The following is an 18466-nucleotide window of genomic DNA, read 5'->3' as shown; positions in this document are numbered from 1 at the left end:
ATTGTTCTCTCTTTTTATCAATAACTTACCTGAAGTCTGTCCAAATATATTTGCTCAAATGTATGCGGATGATGCAGTTATATATACGCAAGCAAATAGTGTCCAGCAGGTGGCAAAAGATCTTACAGCTGATTTAGCATTGATGCATAGCTGGCTGGAGGACTCATGCCTAATGTTGAACACCTCAAAAACTGTCTGTATGTATTTTTCAAAACGCCCTTTAAACTTGAAGCAGTCAAACATATTCCTGGATGGAGCAGAGCTTGAATTAGCTCCAGAATTTAAATATCTTGGGGTCATTCTAGACCCAACATTATCCTTCAAGAGTCACATAAATAAAGTGTCCCAGGTACTTAAATTTGATAATCGAAATTTTAATCATATACGTAATAATTTAAATATGAAATTTGCAAAAACTTATTTTTACTCAATGATCATCTCTCATATGGACTATTGTTTGACGTCCTGGTCACTTGCTTGTCCAACAACAGAAGAAGTTTAAAACTACTTGACAAAAAACCGACCTCCCACCACTGTCATGTGTTAAAAAAACATAAATTACTGAACTTCAATAACTTAGTGAAACTTAAAAGAGTGAGTTTAATATATAAAGTCTTACACTCCCTTGCTCCACCACTACTAAAGCAGTTCATTAGGCATAAAGAAAGCTCAGACAGGACCACTCGAGCTACAATCCGAGGAGACTTGTTTATACCCCACAGACGGACAGCATTTGGGCAGAACGTCCTCTCTGTCCAGGGAGGCCATCTGTGGAACAGTCTTCCTCAACCCATTAGAGAATGCTCGACATTCAATTTGTTTAAGGCAAAGGTTAAAAACTGGTTATGGACAAATCAAGTGTGAGATCATGTATGAATTGTATAGTTTTAATGTTTTATTTGGGAACAGAATGGTGTGTATGTGTGAGTTTGGTGATGGAGTTTTTAATATGAATGAATGATGAATTTTTATGAATTATGTCTATTTTTTTATGTTTAAGGACAACAGATGGAAGTTAGCCTTTGGCTATAATCTGGCATGTTTACATTCATGTAATTTTTTTTTTTTACATTTATGTTCATTAACATGCACTGTCCTAAATAAATAAATAAATAAATAAATTTACTGTTTAACAGGTCGTAATTGACCGTAATTTAAAGAAACAGTAACATACTGTAAGAGACTGGAGGGTTCCAAAAAATTGGATGGATGGATGGATAGACACACACAAAATATAATTCATGTGCTTTACACCACTTTATTTCAGTTCTGATTTTTCCCTGCTGAAATACACATTTCCAAAATCAAAAACTGAAAAGAACTGAAAACATATTTTCATTGAGGAAGCACTTGTTTTTACTAAACCATGTAATCCATTATTTTCTCAGATGGTTGTACAAACAATAACGATATTATGTCATATCCATATCATGGCAGACAACACATGCTCAGGTGTTGGGTTTCCTTACTTATATTTTGTAGGGTCTCAAACCTACAATGTGAAGTGCCTTGGCATTCATTTTGTTGGCACCATACAAATAAACTGAATTGTAATGAATATAATATCAAGCCCCACACGTCTGCCTTTATATACACTTTGTCCAAAATACTGGCTCACACGACCAAATCATTGCACAAAACAGGGTCCACAAGGACATGGATGAGCGTGTGTGGTGTGAAGGAACCTGACTGACCTGCACTGAACCCTGATCTTGCTTTGTGGACTGAGTTCATTGATTTGTAGGGTGAGCCAATACATGTGACAATTAAAGTGTAAGTAGCTGAAATAATTTTTAACAAACGGGTAAAAGAAGGAAAAAAAATCAAAACTGTTGCACTCAAAAAACCTATTGGACAGAGACAGCGTCTTGCAAGATGGCAAGAGAGCTTGTCTTCATTGTTGCTCGTCTTGTGTAAATGTCCAGAAAGCATGGGCCATGGATCATCTGTGGAGACATGGGTAACAACACATTGGTCACTTAAATTATACAAGAAATTCACTAAAAATGGCAAAAACAGTTACCTAATTTGAAGTTCTCCACTCAAATTCAGTAAGGCGCTGGAGGAAAGTTGTGACATGAGGGTTAATGTGAACAACCTTTCGCTTCACAGTGGTCCCAGTCCTTCTGCTTGTCCCAACCTTGGAGGTACATTTTGTTCCCTCTTCAGGAGGGATAATAAATAGTAGCATACAGTAACATTGAGTTGTGATTTGAAATAATGAGTTACTCATCATCATCATCATCATCATCATCATCTATCACTATTAGCTAACTGTTCAAACATACCTCTGAATTAGTTCCAATGTTGACTCCTGGTATTCCAGGTTCAATACATAGAATGAACCAAAGAAGACTGACATTGCATCAGCACAGGTGTTCTCTTTGTCCAGCTCAACAATTACACGCCCCTCTGCACTCACCATCCAGCAGGTGGCGGTCATTGAACTTTGTCCTTAAATGTATAGGGGCAACATGTTGTCATTATGCAACATAAAATAATATCAATACTTCTGCACACTGTCTATTTATTTTTATTTATTTATTTATTTAGGACAGTGCATGTTAATGAACATAAATGTAAAAAAAAAAAAAATTACATGAATGTAAACATGCCAGATTATAGCCAAAGGCTAATTTCCATCTGTTGTCCTTAAACATAAAAAAATAGACATAGATAGTCATAAAGCAAATAGCTACGTACAGTTAATTATTAATGGCCTTGTGTACATAAGTCCGTTTTAACATATTATAATTGTACATAATTGGGAATTATTCTGCACATTAAACACACCTAACAAAGAGTCAGCCCAGTTAAATTACCGGAGATGAATCAACTGTATGGTTATTTTGGAGTTTATAGTTCAGAATCAGAATCAGAATCAGAATACTTTATTGATCCCTGGGGGAAATTATTTTTTGTTACAGTGCTCCATTTTAAACCAATGTGCTGTTTGTGCTGCTGTTAAACTTTACAGTACTGACTTCAGTATTTCTGCTGTTGGTGTAGCTAGACTACCATGTTGATCAGTAATATGTAATGTGAAATTTGATATTGTGCCAAACAGAAATTTTAATATGGTCTAATCAGCTCTATTTCATAAATGACTTCTTACCAAGCATAATCAGCCTTGGGGTGATGGGCAGGTTGCTTTCTGCTTCAAGGGACATCCTGGTAGATGTTTCCTGCCAGATAAAGGACCAAGACATTTTATGTAACAAACCCCCCCCCCCAAAAAACAAAAAAACAGGACAGCAAGCAACAGCATTAAACATAGAGCTGTATGAAAGAAGCTTACATCTGCTAAGACAAAGAGGGAGTCTTCCTTGTAATACTTCATCATGAGAAGTGTGGCTGCTGTGCCAACCTTGTTGTCGGTCAAAACTCCCTCACTTTCTATCTGCTGGATGAGTGTCCTTATACCAAGCTTCCATTTGAGCTTCTGGCTGGAGAAATAGTTAACAATCCTTCTGCCTTTGGTTATGAGGGCCTGACCTAAGCGCTCACTGATATCGATGCCTGTGAGTTTGGAAAGGTGGTTCGAAAGACCTTTCCGAGTAAACAAGACAGGCCACTGCTCCTGAATTTCAGCTACGGAAAGTGAGGGACAACTGTTGATAAGCTGCCACTGAGAAATATATGTGAGGCACATGAAGTCATCCACATCAGCTCTCTCCACAGCTCCAGGTCCTTCTGAATTAAAAATTGTTAACAGGATGTGTTTCTTTTCCTCTAAAGAAGCTGGCGTTTCCCCCTCAGGAAGTTCAACTGGCTGCCAATTTATAACAGTTCTAACCATCAGAAGGTTTCATTTATAAAGAACTGCACCCATAGTCCAAGCACCAGAATTATATAGTGAACAGGTGAGAAAGTGTTTTGAGAGTTGAGGTTTATTAACTATTGACCTTTGTCACTCACGGTTTGAACAATTTCATTTTTTAAATTAATGATTTACCCCACTTACTCTGTTCAAAAGGTAAAAGACATTACACAAGAATTTTTGACAGATTCTTGTTTTAAAACATCAATCATTTGTTTCATAGTTGTTTTAATTTCACAGTTAAAGCACTGCAATGCATGCTGGGTATTTCTTTTTACTTCTTAGTAAACCTCAGGTATACTTCAAATAAATTACACACTACATAGTATATTACAAGCACTACTATACTACAAGTATAGACTAAATGTACTTATACTTTTCTGTATACTTCTAACTGCACTTAAAGTATGCTTAAATGTAATTTGGTCTAAAAAAGGAAGAAAATACATACAAATTGAACTAAAGGTATACTTGCTTGTTTTCTAGTTTTTAAAGTATACTTAAATATTCTTTTTGGTAAGAGTGAGACTGGCTGTTTGATACAAAGTGGGCTGTAATAATGTTTCACATTGTTTGAATAAACAAATGCACTTATTAATATATGAGGTTCCATTCAGTTCAAGGAATTAAATTTTAGTGTGGCTGCAACTTACTCCTTAAGTTAAAAATTATGCTGTATATTGTAGTTTATATGTTATACTTGTCACGGACCCGGCTCTGGGGACTCGGGGTCCGTGGGCAGTGGGGACTATGACTGTTGTTATTATTATTATTATTATTATTATTTGGTGTGTTGTCTGCACTGCCCCTGTGCACATCTGTAGGCAGGTATGTGTGTGTGTGTGTGTGTGTGTGTGTGTGTGTGTTGCCTTTCTTCTGTGGCCAAGTTACAGGCACCTTCAGCCCTGGGGGCGTGGCCTAACTTGAGGGCTGGCCGCACCCGAAGTCCTTGCCGCACACCTGCTCCTCATCTGGGCTCGTCGGGGGAGCTATTTAGATGAGCGATGGAGCTTCCACCGATGCTGGATTATTGTGTTTGACTACACGTCAGTCTTCAAGCACAGTCAAGTGTGAGTGTATGCCTGCTGGGATAAGTGTGTAACGGCTGCCTCTATTGTTTTCCCCTCAGGAGGAGTGTGGGACGAGAAGGAGCGGTGAGCACAGGGAGTGCAGGGACACTGGGGCAGAGAGCACTACACGGGAGTCTGGGAAACTGGGGATTTATTGTTGTTTACTTCACCACCTTGTAAATAAACACTGTTGCACTGAAGAGTCCGGCGTTTGGGTCCTATTTCCCCATCTCCCCACGGTCTGCCAGCCAGACTGTGACAATACTACTCTCACAGTGAATTGCATTTTATAGTAATACACTCTGAATGAGGATTTAAGTAATTACTCTTAGATCTACAGTAGAAAACAACAGAAATCCGGATGGCGTAATAGTATAATCTCAGTAACATCACTAATTGTTACATTTGCTGTATTTTACAGCTGTTTCCATGAGTACGGTGAGTTACCGTAAAAATAATGTATTCTCATGGAATTTTCCCACAATTACATGCAAATTACAGTACTAAACTGCTAACATCCTTTAGAGTTTTTTACTGTTGATTTTGCAGTACTAAGCTATGGAAATTACTGCAAAGGCTAACAGTGTGGGGAAACCAAGTTAATGATAAAAATGATTAAAAAAATAACAATAGAAACTGATAAAAACCCTGAAAACCATAAATTTCACACCTGAACTTCAACTCTCGTGGCCCGGTACTAAACGACTACCAGTACTGGTCCGTGGCCCGGGAGTTGGGGACCGCTGCTCTAAGCTTTTTCTGTTTTTGTGCTTTAAAAAATGCAAACGTCGATGTTCTGCTGCTTGAGAACAAATACGTACACATAAAAAGGAACACGTAGTTCGAGGTCCGGTAATTTGCCCCAGCGGCGTGCACACCGCACCAGTAGGGGCAGAAATGAACTCCTGGAAGCGTTACATTTTTCTGTTAATTTCATTAAGACATATTGGCTTATTTATAGAAAAAAAGACTGTGACACACCAGCGAGTGGACAAAGAAATCTGCAGTGACTAATAAAACAGAGCGAACACAATCGGAATGATGCATTGGCCTTTATTCCACCAGAGTTCAAAATGACGCCATGAAGCTGAGTGACATTAATGACAGCCTGTAGTACTCTCCACCCGCCCCCCCTCCTTCACCAACACCCACACCAGCGTTCAGCACCAATAGAAGAGTTCCTGTAAAAAGCCTCAGAGTTATTGGGAGTGATATGAAATTTTCTAAATGTCATTAATTGACACCTTTTTCTGTAGGAGCTGTCAGTGGGGAGACAGAAAGGTCACAGCTCTCGGGCTGAGATATATATATAAACCTCTTCTGCTGCCAGCGCCCTGAGTTATGGCTGTCGTTAACGCGGGGAATGGCTGGAGGAGCCGCTTCTGAAAGCCTATATCGATCCCATCCACGCTCCAGAGGAAGGGCCCGGACGTGGCGCGGGGTTTCCAGGGCAGACACGGAGGGGCTGATGTGCAAGTTCTTCTGAACGAGCCTCAGTGTGACGCGACCGGAAGACAGAGGTTTCTCTTCTTCTGGGTAACCGTGTTTTAATCCACTCCATGAATTATATATGTGACAAAGAAGAGTGCCTCCTGCTGGATTACACGTGTACTGCACATTTACGCAGGAAATGAAACCCTGGAGATGGGCTGTGAATGGAAGCATCAGATGGACTCTGGTGAAGTCCGGTGCTGATCTTTGCTCCGTATTTTTATAGGAGCTTTGCTTTGCTCTGTTAAATAGAAAGGCCAATCCTCCTCCAAACATTAAAGACCACCCGTTTCCTGTTAGCAGCTCAAACAGCAACAGCCCAAACCAGTGCAGAGAGTAACAGTCCTGTCTCAGACCTCAGTGGCTTTCTTGTGCTTTTTCACTTGCTGTTTAGTTCAGCTGGTAAAAGGTCTGGGTTAAAATACACACCTTCATAAGAAATGTGTCCCTGGAAGGGCGTCTCTAAGACTTACCTTTGTGTTGACTCACCTATTATACAGCTCAGTCTATTTTGAAGGAGAAACAAACAGTTTTCAGACGGCCAGAAACAAAAGCAAACCGAGTGTTACCTCAGGCAGGTGAACATACTGTACGCAGGGTGGCTCTGTGTGCATCCAGGCAGTCACAAGGAGGGTAATTTGTCTGATCAGGCTGATTGGTCTCCAGCAAATAACTCACTACAAGATTAGAGGGGTAATTCCTGGGCCAGAACAGAAGCTGGAAGTGCTAATCAATGGAGCTGCCTCACTGACGAGACCACATTTTGGCTGCTTGACCACTAAAGTGCAGAGGGAGGGGGCAGGTCATTTGATTTTTGTGTGACCGGGTTTGTGAGCATGCTCCTGGAACACATGCTCGTGTGTGTCTGCGTGCACATTTTCAGTACTTGTCACTGTGAACTCTCCTCGAACGTAAGGCGTGATTAATGAGGCTGCTTTATAGCGGGGCAGCAGGCGAGAGAGCGAGCGCGGGGCTCCAGAGTCACGGGACCGGGACGTTATTGACATCTCCATTATTTACTGAGTGATCGGAGCGGCCGAAGGGGTGCTGATTAGAAAACAATAAATGCTGTTATTGGTGTTGGGGGCCAAATGCACATCACAGCCTCTGTAGTCACTGCAGCCACTCAGGGCTGGACATGGAAACACCCACTGCTCAGCGGAAGGATTCTGGTACCAAGTATGACGGGAATAGGGTGATAGGATGATGTTTATTTATCTATTTATTTTGATCACCTGAGGTTAAATTAGGAAATCAGGATTCCAACGTACTCCGGCATGCATCATGCAGTTTGTCCCTCTTTGATAAAAGTTCAGATGGGAGTAAATACTCATAATTCCTAAAGACTTAAAGGCAACAGTAACATGAGGTTAATGCCACATGATGTCAGTGTAATCTGCACTGTAATATGTCACAAAGGTAAATGTGTAATAATAATAACAATACCACTCTGAGGTAATGTTCACAGTGATCCGTGAATGTTGATGCACCTGTGTGTGTGTGGTAATGCACGAGGATTAATTCAACACGTGCGAGACACATAGCTTAGTTTACTGAGGCTGACTAGCAAAAGATCACGTGACTAGCAGTTAGCAGTGAGTGTGAAGTGACATTCCCGACAGTTGCACGGCAGTGGACAGCTGTTTCCAGGTGAGGCTCAAGGTTATCCCGGACTTTCACGGACAGTAGGAGAACTGTTAGCGAGTTGCTAACACGCTGTAGCAGAGGCAGCCGAGAGCTGGGACTGGTGAGCAGTGACCGACTGAGCCAACTTTCTGTGTGGGCCCATGTGCGCATAGATGTAGATGTACTGGTTCTTATATAGTGCTTTCACACAAGCACTTTTTCTATACTGTGCTTTCTGTCTAACATTCACACTCTCATGCATCAGAGAGCAACATGGGGTTAGCAAACTGAGTGCGATCGAACAACCAACCTTCCCGTTAGTAGCAGTGTTGCCAACTCTTCAGTAAGGAAAATCGCTATTGGCTGTCCTAAAAGTCGCTAGAAGTCGCTAAATGACGTCATCGCCCAATTTGCATAATTGGTCATGCTAATATAATTGGGGTTTTTTTCCCCACCCTCATGAGAGCATGAGGGTGGGGATGGATGTTTGTGTCTGTGTGTGCCTGTATGTCTGTGTCTATATGTCAGGTTGGGTATCAGACGCCACCTCTCTGGGGACATCTCAGGCCCTCCAAGGTTTGGAGGCCTATCTCCACCCACCACTTCCCCTGCCAGTGGCGGACTCCCTCAGGTGTCGGTGCGTTGGTGGTTCTTTGTGTCTGGGGGTGGGCGTCCGGGTACACACCGGCTCACTCCTTGGCGGCCGCTTATCGGGGCCTGGAGCCTGGGGCTCGCTCGGGCCACTTCGGAGGTGGGGTGCCCCCGGCCTCTCGGCCTGGGGCTCGGTCACTCAGGCACAGCTGGCTGCCGGCGGAGCTCACGGGCGCGTCACTGCAACTCCCCCTGGCTTCTGCTCCGCGGCTGCTGAGTGAGCCCTCATCTGGGACTCTCCTCAGCTCTTTCTGGGACAGTGGCGCGGCTGCCCCTCTGTTGGTCTTCCTTGGTCTCTTGTGTTCTGGGGGCCTCTGGATGTCTGGAGTTTTGATCTCCTCCATACCTGCTTCATACCCTGGAGGACGGGGCTGTGGCTCCCCACACTCCCTAGCAGATCGTTACATGGAGAAACCTTTGGAATACAAGCATGCTGATCCACACAGGTATGCACACAGGTGTACACACGGGTGTTCACAGACGCGGACTACAGCTTTCTTGGCTGCTGCCTCAAAGCACATTGTGTGCTGTCTATCTTTCGTGCTGCACAATATCGTTTATTATTTAGTATCTACTGATATCTACTGCTAGCTAGTTTATTGTGATAGTGCCGTTTTTTTTATTATGTTGCTCTTTGTTGTTTGCTTTCTCTTCTGTTTTTTTCTCCATACAGGTGATCCAGGTGTTTTGTTTGTTTTGTTTTTTTCTTTCTTCCCCCCCTTCTCACCGTCTCTTCTCCCCTTTAGTTTTCTTTCTCTCCCTCTCTTTCTTTCATTCTTTCTCCCTGTCCTATCCCCCAGTCATGTCTGTCCCGTTTGTAGCAACTGAAAATAAAATAAATTCATAATTATAATAAAGGTCAATCAAATGGACCAATATGGCAAGGCCATGATGATCCACTTGGTAAAATAAATCCGCTTGGCATCTTACTTGGCCTTAAGACAACAATTCTGATGCTAAAGATCCAAACGGGACACAAAAAAAAAAAAAAAAAAAAAAAGCTAATATAATTGTAACCTACGCTGTTGGAGAGAGAAATAACATCGTGGAAGAGACATGAAGTGAGTAAAAAACGTCCTAAATGCAGTTAGAATTTATTTAGAACTACAAATTAAATTTCTTTTAGCAATTATTGTTTTTTTTAATGTCACAATTCCAACCCTGCTCCTTTATACGGGCTTGGACCGGCAAAAGTGACCCGAAATAGGCGCTCTGGTGGAGTTACTGTGTATGTGTGTGTGTATAAGTAGTTTTAAACCTTGTGATCCACAAAACAGCATAAGAATAAAAGAAGAACTGACTGCGTTACAGTCAGTGCGGGAGCAGCGGCTTCGCTCATGCGCGATTCATTTGCCGTTTGGACACACAGGTGTGAACGTCTCCTGCCCTGATAGCAGCTGGGGGACGACTATCCTCCGCCGTGAGCGCATTGGAACGGGCGAGGTGCCCACGGCAGCACCGCTGCTTGTTGAGAGTAAAAGCGATACCCGCTTTCATGTCAAAAAGTCTCCAATAATACCAGAATAAGTCGCCAGATTTGTTGCTAGTCGCTTTTTTAGAAAAAAAAGTCGCTAAGGGGGTCTGAAAACTCGCTAAATATAGCAACAAAGTCGCTAAGTTGGCAACACTGGTTAGTAGGCAACCTGCCACAATAAAAGCATTATATCTGTTTAAAATTATCCTTGTTGGACAAGGGAGCAGTGAACTTACCACAAAGTAAGTTCAAAGGGTATTATTTATTTTAAACATATATTTCAATTGCTGAAGTACTTGTGACATCATTTTGAGTTAAAGTGTGTGCTTGTACATTTTATTCTGCACCTAAGTTAAGAGTTGTCTGGGGTCAATTCTTTAATTACTGTTTGAAGGGGACATGAAATGCTCCACGTATAACGGCTAATTTACCCCACTGAGCCCTGCTTTCATAAACTGGCACAGATGTAACTCTGTCTGTGAAGATGGATTTAAGAAATCAGTGCTTGAAGTCAAACAGGCTCTTGTCCTCATTTATAAAATGCTTTACAAAGTCGAACATTACGGCTAATGGTGCGTACACACCGAACGCGATAGAAGCGACCAAAGAGTCAGATTTAGATGTAAAGTCAATGGAAGGAGATTTGCGTCACAAAAACAGTTTTCTGCCTGATTCACGCGACTGATGTGATGGAAAATACGTGCTGCAGTTTGTGTGGTACATTTTATGCATTCACGCTTATCGCGTCTACGGCTCGAGTTGGAAAGATCTGAACTCCAGCTTCAAGTTGCGCCGCGACAACCAATCAGGAGCCTGGTGACGTGATGCTCTGACCTGGTTCCAAGGGGCAGGTCCAGCCAAAGCCATTCATTCTTCATTCAATATGGAGCAAAGGCTCATCAACGCTGTAGCCAACCACCCGCAGCTGTACGACACCAGCTGCTTTCAAATTTATAAATTAGTTTTTTAACCCTTTAAGACCTACCATAGAACCAAGTCCGCCAGAGCTTATATTATATTTTTACATGCTGTGGAGCCATTTTTGGGAGCATTTCAAGTTGCTATACATCAATACAACCATTATAGCCCAGATTTTAATAATATGTATTCATTAAGTGCATAGTAATTACATAAATTGCAAAAAAGTGCAATAAACTACAAAAAAATTGAAAATCGTTTTTGATTTTTTAACATATATTTGTAGTTAGAGAAATTTAAGAGGCTTATCCCTCAAAACTGTAAATACAAAAAAGTTGCACAAACTAGTTTCCCACCACAGGAAATTTATTTTGAGTGTCTTCATAGTTTTATTTTTGAAATACACCAATTTTTATACACTGCAGGAAAAACGAAAATAAATATTATACTGCAAATTTGCAAAAAAGCAGCATATGCATCAAAATAAACTATTTCCAGCAGTGCAATATGAGTCCTAAGCATCCCAGAAACGACACAGAAAGTCATAAAGTCAAAGATAACATTTAAAAAGAGCAGTATAGGCCCTGAGGCCCTGATCGCAAAAAAGACTACATTTCCGCGAAAATGACGTCACTTCCGGTTTCGGCCAGGTAATGGCGGAAATGCAAAAGTTCGCGCTGACGTCTATTCCAACGTAGGAAGTGTTTTGAACAGCTGATCGGACCGGCAAAGCGTGTTTCTGGAATATTATGTTTTTGTTCCTGCAAGCGCTTTTTATGCAGTTTTTGCAAAGCTTTATGTGGAAGGAAACCGTGACCTAGGACAAGCTGATGGCACAATATGTAAGTACAACTCCTCCGGTTTCATATGCAAAAAAAATTTTTGCGCTAGCTTACGTGGTTGCAGTGCTACCGGGATTTAAAAATAGTTACGCATAACAGAGCGTGCCCGCTCCGATCGGCTCTAAAGGGTTAAAACAGCACAGCTGTGTTAAATTTGGAAACATTGGACCCGAGCAATCAGTAGTTTTCTGATGAGGCAGCAGCTCTCCAGGGCAGAAACAATGTTCTTATTTTCTCCTCCTTCTCCCTGAGGCTCTTCCACTTTAAGCTGGGTCCTTTTTCTTCCTGTCTCTCTGTAAATAGTTATATTTTATATATTTATGTTTAATGTTTTTCTGTTTGAGAATTTCAATATTATTTCAAATATATTTTTGTAATGACTGTTATGTAATGGCTGTGTGCAGGCAGGAAAAGGACCCAAAGTGCAGACTCCGGAGACAGACGTGAACTCAAAAGGGTAACAAAACTAAGAATACAAAATAACCTTCCGCACACAGCTAGATGAGGGTAGATCACAACACAGACACAGAGAAACACAGGGCTTAAATACACAGAGGGAGCAATCAGGGAATGGGAAACAGGAGGGAAACACAGCTGGGGCAAATCAGGCCTAACGAGACAAAGGAAGCAAAACCAGACACATTAACATAATACATGGACCTTCAAAGTAAAACAGGAAACATAACACAGAGACACAGACTAGACACGGGGGATACATCAGACAGGGGAGACAGCAACTATGGATCACAGACAGAAAACCAGAACACTAAAACTCTAACAAAACCCACATAGAAAACCTGAACTAAGAATAAACCTATAACCCATGATATAATGATCTATTGATCTAAGTGTTAAATAAATAAAATCAAAGAACCAAAACCACAAAACACTGAGTCGATGACCCAGGCACCCTAACAATGACTAATGTCTCAGTTCTACTACACAGCAAATATTGGCACACAACTTGACACATGTAGAATTTATTTCATATTATACTAATGAAAAAAATAAACTACTATATAGGAAAATAGTGAAGACCAATTATTTAAGAGAATAAAGAGAGGTTAGTTTATTTTGGAGTAGAGCTCCATTTATTAAGAAAATTTAAAAAAGGCAGGAACGCACTTTAGAGGTTTGTGGGTGGCTCAGAGCTGTTGTGGGGAAGTCGCTGGGACTTCAAATGGGCTATTCTTTTGGCTGCTAAGACACGGCTCCCTCCGCCGAGAAGTGGGCCAAGAACTTCTCCCTCACCAGGACAGCCTCTCTGGAGAAGTTGCTGGCTGCTACATGACCCAGGCCTTGCAACAGCTCCACCACAGCAGGTGCCCCTCTCTCGTCCAAACAGCGCAACTGTGGAGAACACAAGTCGCCTTCACACACTTCTCCGCAACTTCAGGACGGAGCTCCATGGTGCGCCGATACAACCTCCACTGTGAGGAGAGGATACCGAAGGCACACTCCACTGCCAACCGGGCCCTGGAGAGGCAATAGTTGAAAATCCTCTTCTCTAATGGGAGGAGGCGTCCAGGGAAAGGCCTCATGATCTCCCGCTGCAGCGGGAATGCTTCATCAGCCACAAAGACATGGGGCTGGGCTCCACGGTCTTCTCCACCAGGTAGAGGCTGGTCCGGAGGCAGATGGAGAGTCTCAGCATGAAGAGCCTGACCAAAGGTGGAGTTGGCCAGAATACCACCGTCGCTGGTCCTCCCGTGCCCCCCAACATCAATGACGCGGAAGCGATGCTCTGCATCCACAACCACAAGGAAAACAATGAAAAAAGTTCCCTTGTAGTTGTGGAACATGGATCCTGAGTTGGGGGGTGCCTTCGTCTGGACGTGCTTCCCATCCAGAGCTCCACAGCAGAGAGGGGAGTTCCAGCGCTCCTGGAATCCCTCTGCGATGGACCGCCAGTCTCCAGTTGAAGGTAGAGCCATGAAGTCGTCCACTAGACAGTGGACACACCAACTGTGAAACTGGACGTGATGGTCCTAAAGGAATATATATTACATAATATATATTAGATATAATATAATGTGTTTTGTTTTAACTTTACCATTTCCTAATTTGATTGGTAGCAACTTTTACCCCTACAGTGAGCCAATCACTCATAATTCTAAACATGTCAATCAGGTAGGAATGAAGTAAGACATTAATAGAAATAAAGAGTTGTATGTTGACATGTAGCCCTTTCCTTGCTTAAATCATTGTTAATATTTTTGAAAAAGTAACCTGTGATAAGACAGCTTATCAAGATATATGGTTCTATCTAGCATATTCTAACTAAAGATGAACCAAACTGTTCACAGTTTTATCTAGCTCTCAGTTTTAAGAAAGGCTGGTGACCCCTGTTATAGAGTCTGACAGCTGTGGGGATTATATACAAATATTCAACTATCCCAGAATTAAACCAGGTCTAAATTAAAACAAAGGACTTTATAAGATAGACCTTCTGAGTATCACTACAAAGATTACCAACAGTGGTCCTCATACCAGTTTGATATCAGCAAACACCGAGAGCATACACTGATATGGCACCACAGCCATGCTATCATTGCAAACACTGATAACAGCATAAATCGAATTAAATTGGGACTTGATGAGACCTTTCGAGTATCACTAGAAATATTATAAACAGTCGTCTCCATACCACAGTTTGCTATCAGTAAACACCGACAGCATTCACTGTTAGTGTAACACTTCTGGAGTCGTTACAGTATACTAGGACCAGTTAGGTTCGACTACTAGAGCAGTAATGAGCGTAGCATGTAATAAGGACCACAGACCAGTAAATACGTTTAAATTGCCAGCTTATTATTTTGTGAAGACAGAGAATAGACAGTTATAGACACATTACATAAAACATTCAACATCACACATTTAAGGAAAACAAGATATTTTCTTTCCCCTTCTTAGTTCAGTATGTTCTGTTAGTTCATCCTATTTATCTCAAAACCTTTTATTTGGCTTTAGAAGGATGTTATTCTCAACCTAGGTTATTGTTTTATTTATTTCAAGTTCTAAGTTCAAGTTTATCCTTTGATCTATTTGCATTAACACTGTGTTATTATAAATCAAGTTCAGTTCTTTAGGCCCAAGATTTAATTTAATCTTGGTCTAGGTTCACCTTTAAATTCTCAACCAGTTCTTATTTTGTTTTAACCCAACAAAATTATTTACATTTCCATTAACACCATTACAGCATTAAAATGTAAGGTTGACCAAAATAAATTACAAAAATAAATAAATAAATGTAAAACTGAAAACAATTCAGCAAAAGGCGGAATAAATCCCTTAAACAAACAAATAAACAAAAGAAAGTTGTCTTTGTGTCCTTTAACTATTAATCCTGGAATTACTCCGAATGATTATCCAGTGCTTTGAAAAGTCCGCTGTTCTTTTGCAGAGGTGTATGGATTAATCCTACCAGTTTTATCAGCGAAAGAGCTCAACGTCCAGCAGGGGGCGTTTTCCTTTTTCCTGCTCGGTACAGTTCAATGGGTCCGTGGGTGGCTCGCCATCTTGTTTCTCGCTCAGCGGATCAAACTCCGATTCTAGCTCGGCATTTCCCGATCCAAACCTTAATGGCCTACCATAACAACAAAATAAAGTGCATAAACATTCGAAAATAACACACGGGTAGCGCTTAAATAACAGTAAAAGTCCGTTTTTTCCAGCTTATTTAGCCGTAAATGAGGTGACGCCAATATGGCGCGCTGAAACACCGTCAAAGGCCTTTGAACTGCAGCCTGTGTGTCGTTTAAGCACGAATCCACCGTTTTTAACATAAAACAACATAAATCTGCTACCTTGGCTCTCCATTTGCATGAAATGAGCAATATAATACAACAAAAATTTCTTGCATGAAATAAAAGACAATTTCTGAACTCACCAAGTCCCGTTCGGTTATGTTCACAACGTCACCAAGGCAAGGACAGGTCGGAAAAACAAAAATACATTCTCCAGAGTACAAAAATGGCTTTAAGTAGATTTTTGGCTTATTTTTACTATTTTTTCACTCATTTAAGCAGCAGCTCTGCAAGGACTGTCTGCATTTCTCCCTCTCGAGCATCAAAAAGAAGGAACAACTCGATTGGGTGTGGCTAATCACAGGAGTCACGCTGCAGCGTGCCCTTTCACAATAAGAGTCTCAACACATATTTTAGCCATTTTACCTGAATTAACATAAAACACCATGAATTAGCAAGTTCTGTACCCTTTTAACATGTTTTTAAACACAAATGAAATCCTATACCATGAATTATATCATTGCTGATGTTTTTAATGAATTTTCTAACCATTATGATCTATTTATTGACTATTTATCACCTGTAATATATTTCTTATGACTGTTTTTACTAACAGGCTTTTATTTGTTGTTAGCTATGTTAACCAGGGTTACATTAGCATACCACATCCATGTTAGCAGTGTATAAACGGCTAGTTTAGCATATATTAGCACAGGTATCAATAAAGGACTACCGTATTAAACACCTTTACTAACCGCAGGCAGATGGACAGGCGCTCTGCCGGTGGGATTGAGCGCCTGGAGCAAATGGTGAAACTCACCGAACTGCTCACACTTCTGGAGGACCTGGTGGACCCAGGTATGGCTAGCACGTCTTTTACGCCGCTGCTCTGCTCTCCACAGTAAATAGAGAAGGGAGACTCTCTCTTCAAACGCTAGCTCGACAGCTGCCATCTTGTAAACGTACCGTCTGGTGTAGAGAGTTGAAAATAGCTTTCTATTAAAATCTGGTATCAGAAATAAACTGGGGAAAACAGTCCCCCCCCCCCCTAAAGGTTTTTGTTATGATTGTATTTTTGTACCTGTCATTTAAAATGCTATCCTACATCCAGCCGCTAGAGGGCACATTACGCGCTGTGGTATCGAGTAGCGTTTTGGGGCACAGAGGAAGAATAAACCTTCCTGTTGTGAAACTGATATCAGCTCAACGTGTCTCCCTTTTCTATTCTTTATCACAGATTAGTAAATGCATTTAAATGAATGTATATTGCAGACCTTACAAACAGAGGATGTTGTTGTAAAGGGAGTTTTTCCTTCCCACTGTCGCCAAAGTGCTTGCTCATAGGGGGTCATATGATTGTTGGGTTTTTCTCTGTATGTGCTATTGTAGGGTCTACCTTAGAATATAAAGCGCCTTGAGGTGACTGATGTTGGCCCTGTATAAATAATATTGAATTGAAATTAAATTAAATATATCCTTGTCTAACATAAACTCATTGTTGCAGCGCTACAGTGATCCCCTTACACTGATGTTTAGTTTTCATGTCCTTATTTTCCTCTGAGGTAACAATCCTGTCACTAAGTCTATCAGACGCAACCAACCAACCACATGATGTCAAGTTTGTACTGAGAAGGTGGCGCTACACATGGTTTTAAACTTTAAGGACTGATTTCTTAAATCCAGCTTCACAGACTGACTTACATCTGTGTCAGTTTATGAGAGCAGGGCTCAGTGGGGTAAATTAGCCTTTATACGTGTAGCGTTTCATGTCCACTTCAAGTCTAGGCGAGGGGTTTACTGTTACTTTCCCTGATTCCTGTACACACCAGAACCAGAGTAAGAGTTCTCTTACCCAGAGCTGAGTAAGAGGGTTTAGACCAGGGGTGTCAAACTCAAATACACAGTGGGCCAAAATTCAAAACTGGAACAAAGTCGCGGGCTAACGTTAATATTTATTGAAAAAAATATAAGATATAAGAATGAATCTTTTCTTATGGACTCAAATAAGTTTTGCTGAAAAACTGAATATGGAACAAGCAAAACTTAATACTAAACAATATATATATTAGCTGTACAATACCAGTAGGCCAGCTCTAACAGTAATTTGGTATGGCTTTGCGGGCCAGAGTTTGACACCTATGGTTTAGACGCAGTATAGCAGGTGGGGTGCTACAATCACATATAGCTTTCTGGCTTTTATTTTGAAGCCAGCTCTTAGTTTTTATATTTGCATATGTACCTGTGTGCAAGTGAACGCAGCTTCACCGTAAATGTGTTGGCAAAGATATTTATGAGAAGTGTGAGTGTCACTTTGTCCTTGCCGGTCGCCTTCTCTCTGCTCTCGTGTTTGTGTGTTCTGGTTTTGGTGCAGAAGCAGGACTCTCCGGGGTTTCCCACATTCTGCCTCTGCACACGCGTTCCTGATGTCCTCATGGTTGGCTCTTCTAAAGGAGTGTTGCTCGTCAGTCCTTGCTGGATCATTGTTTTGCAACAGTTTGTGCATCCTGGCTCAATGCCTCGAGTGAATGTTTCCACTTACCTGTGAGAGAGATGCTTACCTGTGTTTTCCCTGTGCTCAGGTTTGCCTGGAGAATCACCTGTCCCAGGGTTATGAGCAGGCTTTGTTTGGAGATGAGAGTCTGGAAAGTTTGATGTGAGTCAGGACCGTCACGACTGTTATAGAAACTGTTATTGTCCCTGTGTGTGAGTCTTACCTGTGTCCAGACACAAACATTGAGTTTGCTAACCCTGACAGATGACAGCTCATATTTAAAAAAGAATGTTTGCTGCAGAATTTAAAGTTTTTAGAAAGGTTCATTAGCTGCAGT

General features: G+C 41.4%; 1 protein-coding gene across 1 annotated transcript; it reads right to left on the bottom strand.

Moving 5' to 3' along the window:
• Nucleotides 1-1460: 1460 nt before the first annotated feature.
• On the bottom strand, nucleotides 1461-3820 carry LOC146718036 (uncharacterized). Its single transcript, XM_085468846.1, has 4 exons — nucleotides 3299-3820; nucleotides 3109-3185; nucleotides 2287-2447; nucleotides 1461-2184 (listed from the first exon to the last, which is right to left on the bottom strand). Exons 1-4 carry the CDS (start codon nucleotides 3797-3799, stop codon nucleotides 2024-2026), a joined length of 900 nt encoding a protein of 299 aa, XP_085324972.1. The 5' UTR covers nucleotides 3800-3820; the 3' UTR covers nucleotides 1461-2023.
• Nucleotides 3821-18466: the final 14646 nt, after the last annotated feature.

The sequence above is a fragment of the Copadichromis virginalis genome, linkage group LG1 (genome assembly GCF_057382275.1).
Source record: "Copadichromis virginalis isolate Kocher_CV1m ecotype Utaka linkage group LG1, C_Virginalis_male_GT1.1, whole genome shotgun sequence".
NCBI lineage: Eukaryota > Metazoa > Chordata > Actinopteri > Cichliformes > Cichlidae > Copadichromis > Copadichromis virginalis.
This window is presented reverse-complemented; position numbering and strand designations above follow the sequence as displayed.

Excerpts from the sequence above, each read along its gene's own strand:
- LOC146718036 (XM_085468846.1), bottom strand. The coding sequence starts at position 3,799 with ATGGTTAGAACTGTTATAAATTGGCAGCCAGTTGAACTTCCTGAGGGG. Across the intron at positions 3,186-3,298 it reads CCCTCTTTGTCTTAGCAGAT|GAAACATCTACCAGGATGTC; the intron begins GTAAGCTTCTTT and ends TTTATCTGGCAG. Across the intron at positions 2,185-2,286 it reads ATTGGAACTAATTCAGAGGT|TATTTATTATCCCTCCTGAA; the intron begins ATGTTTGAACAG and ends ACTGTATGCTAC.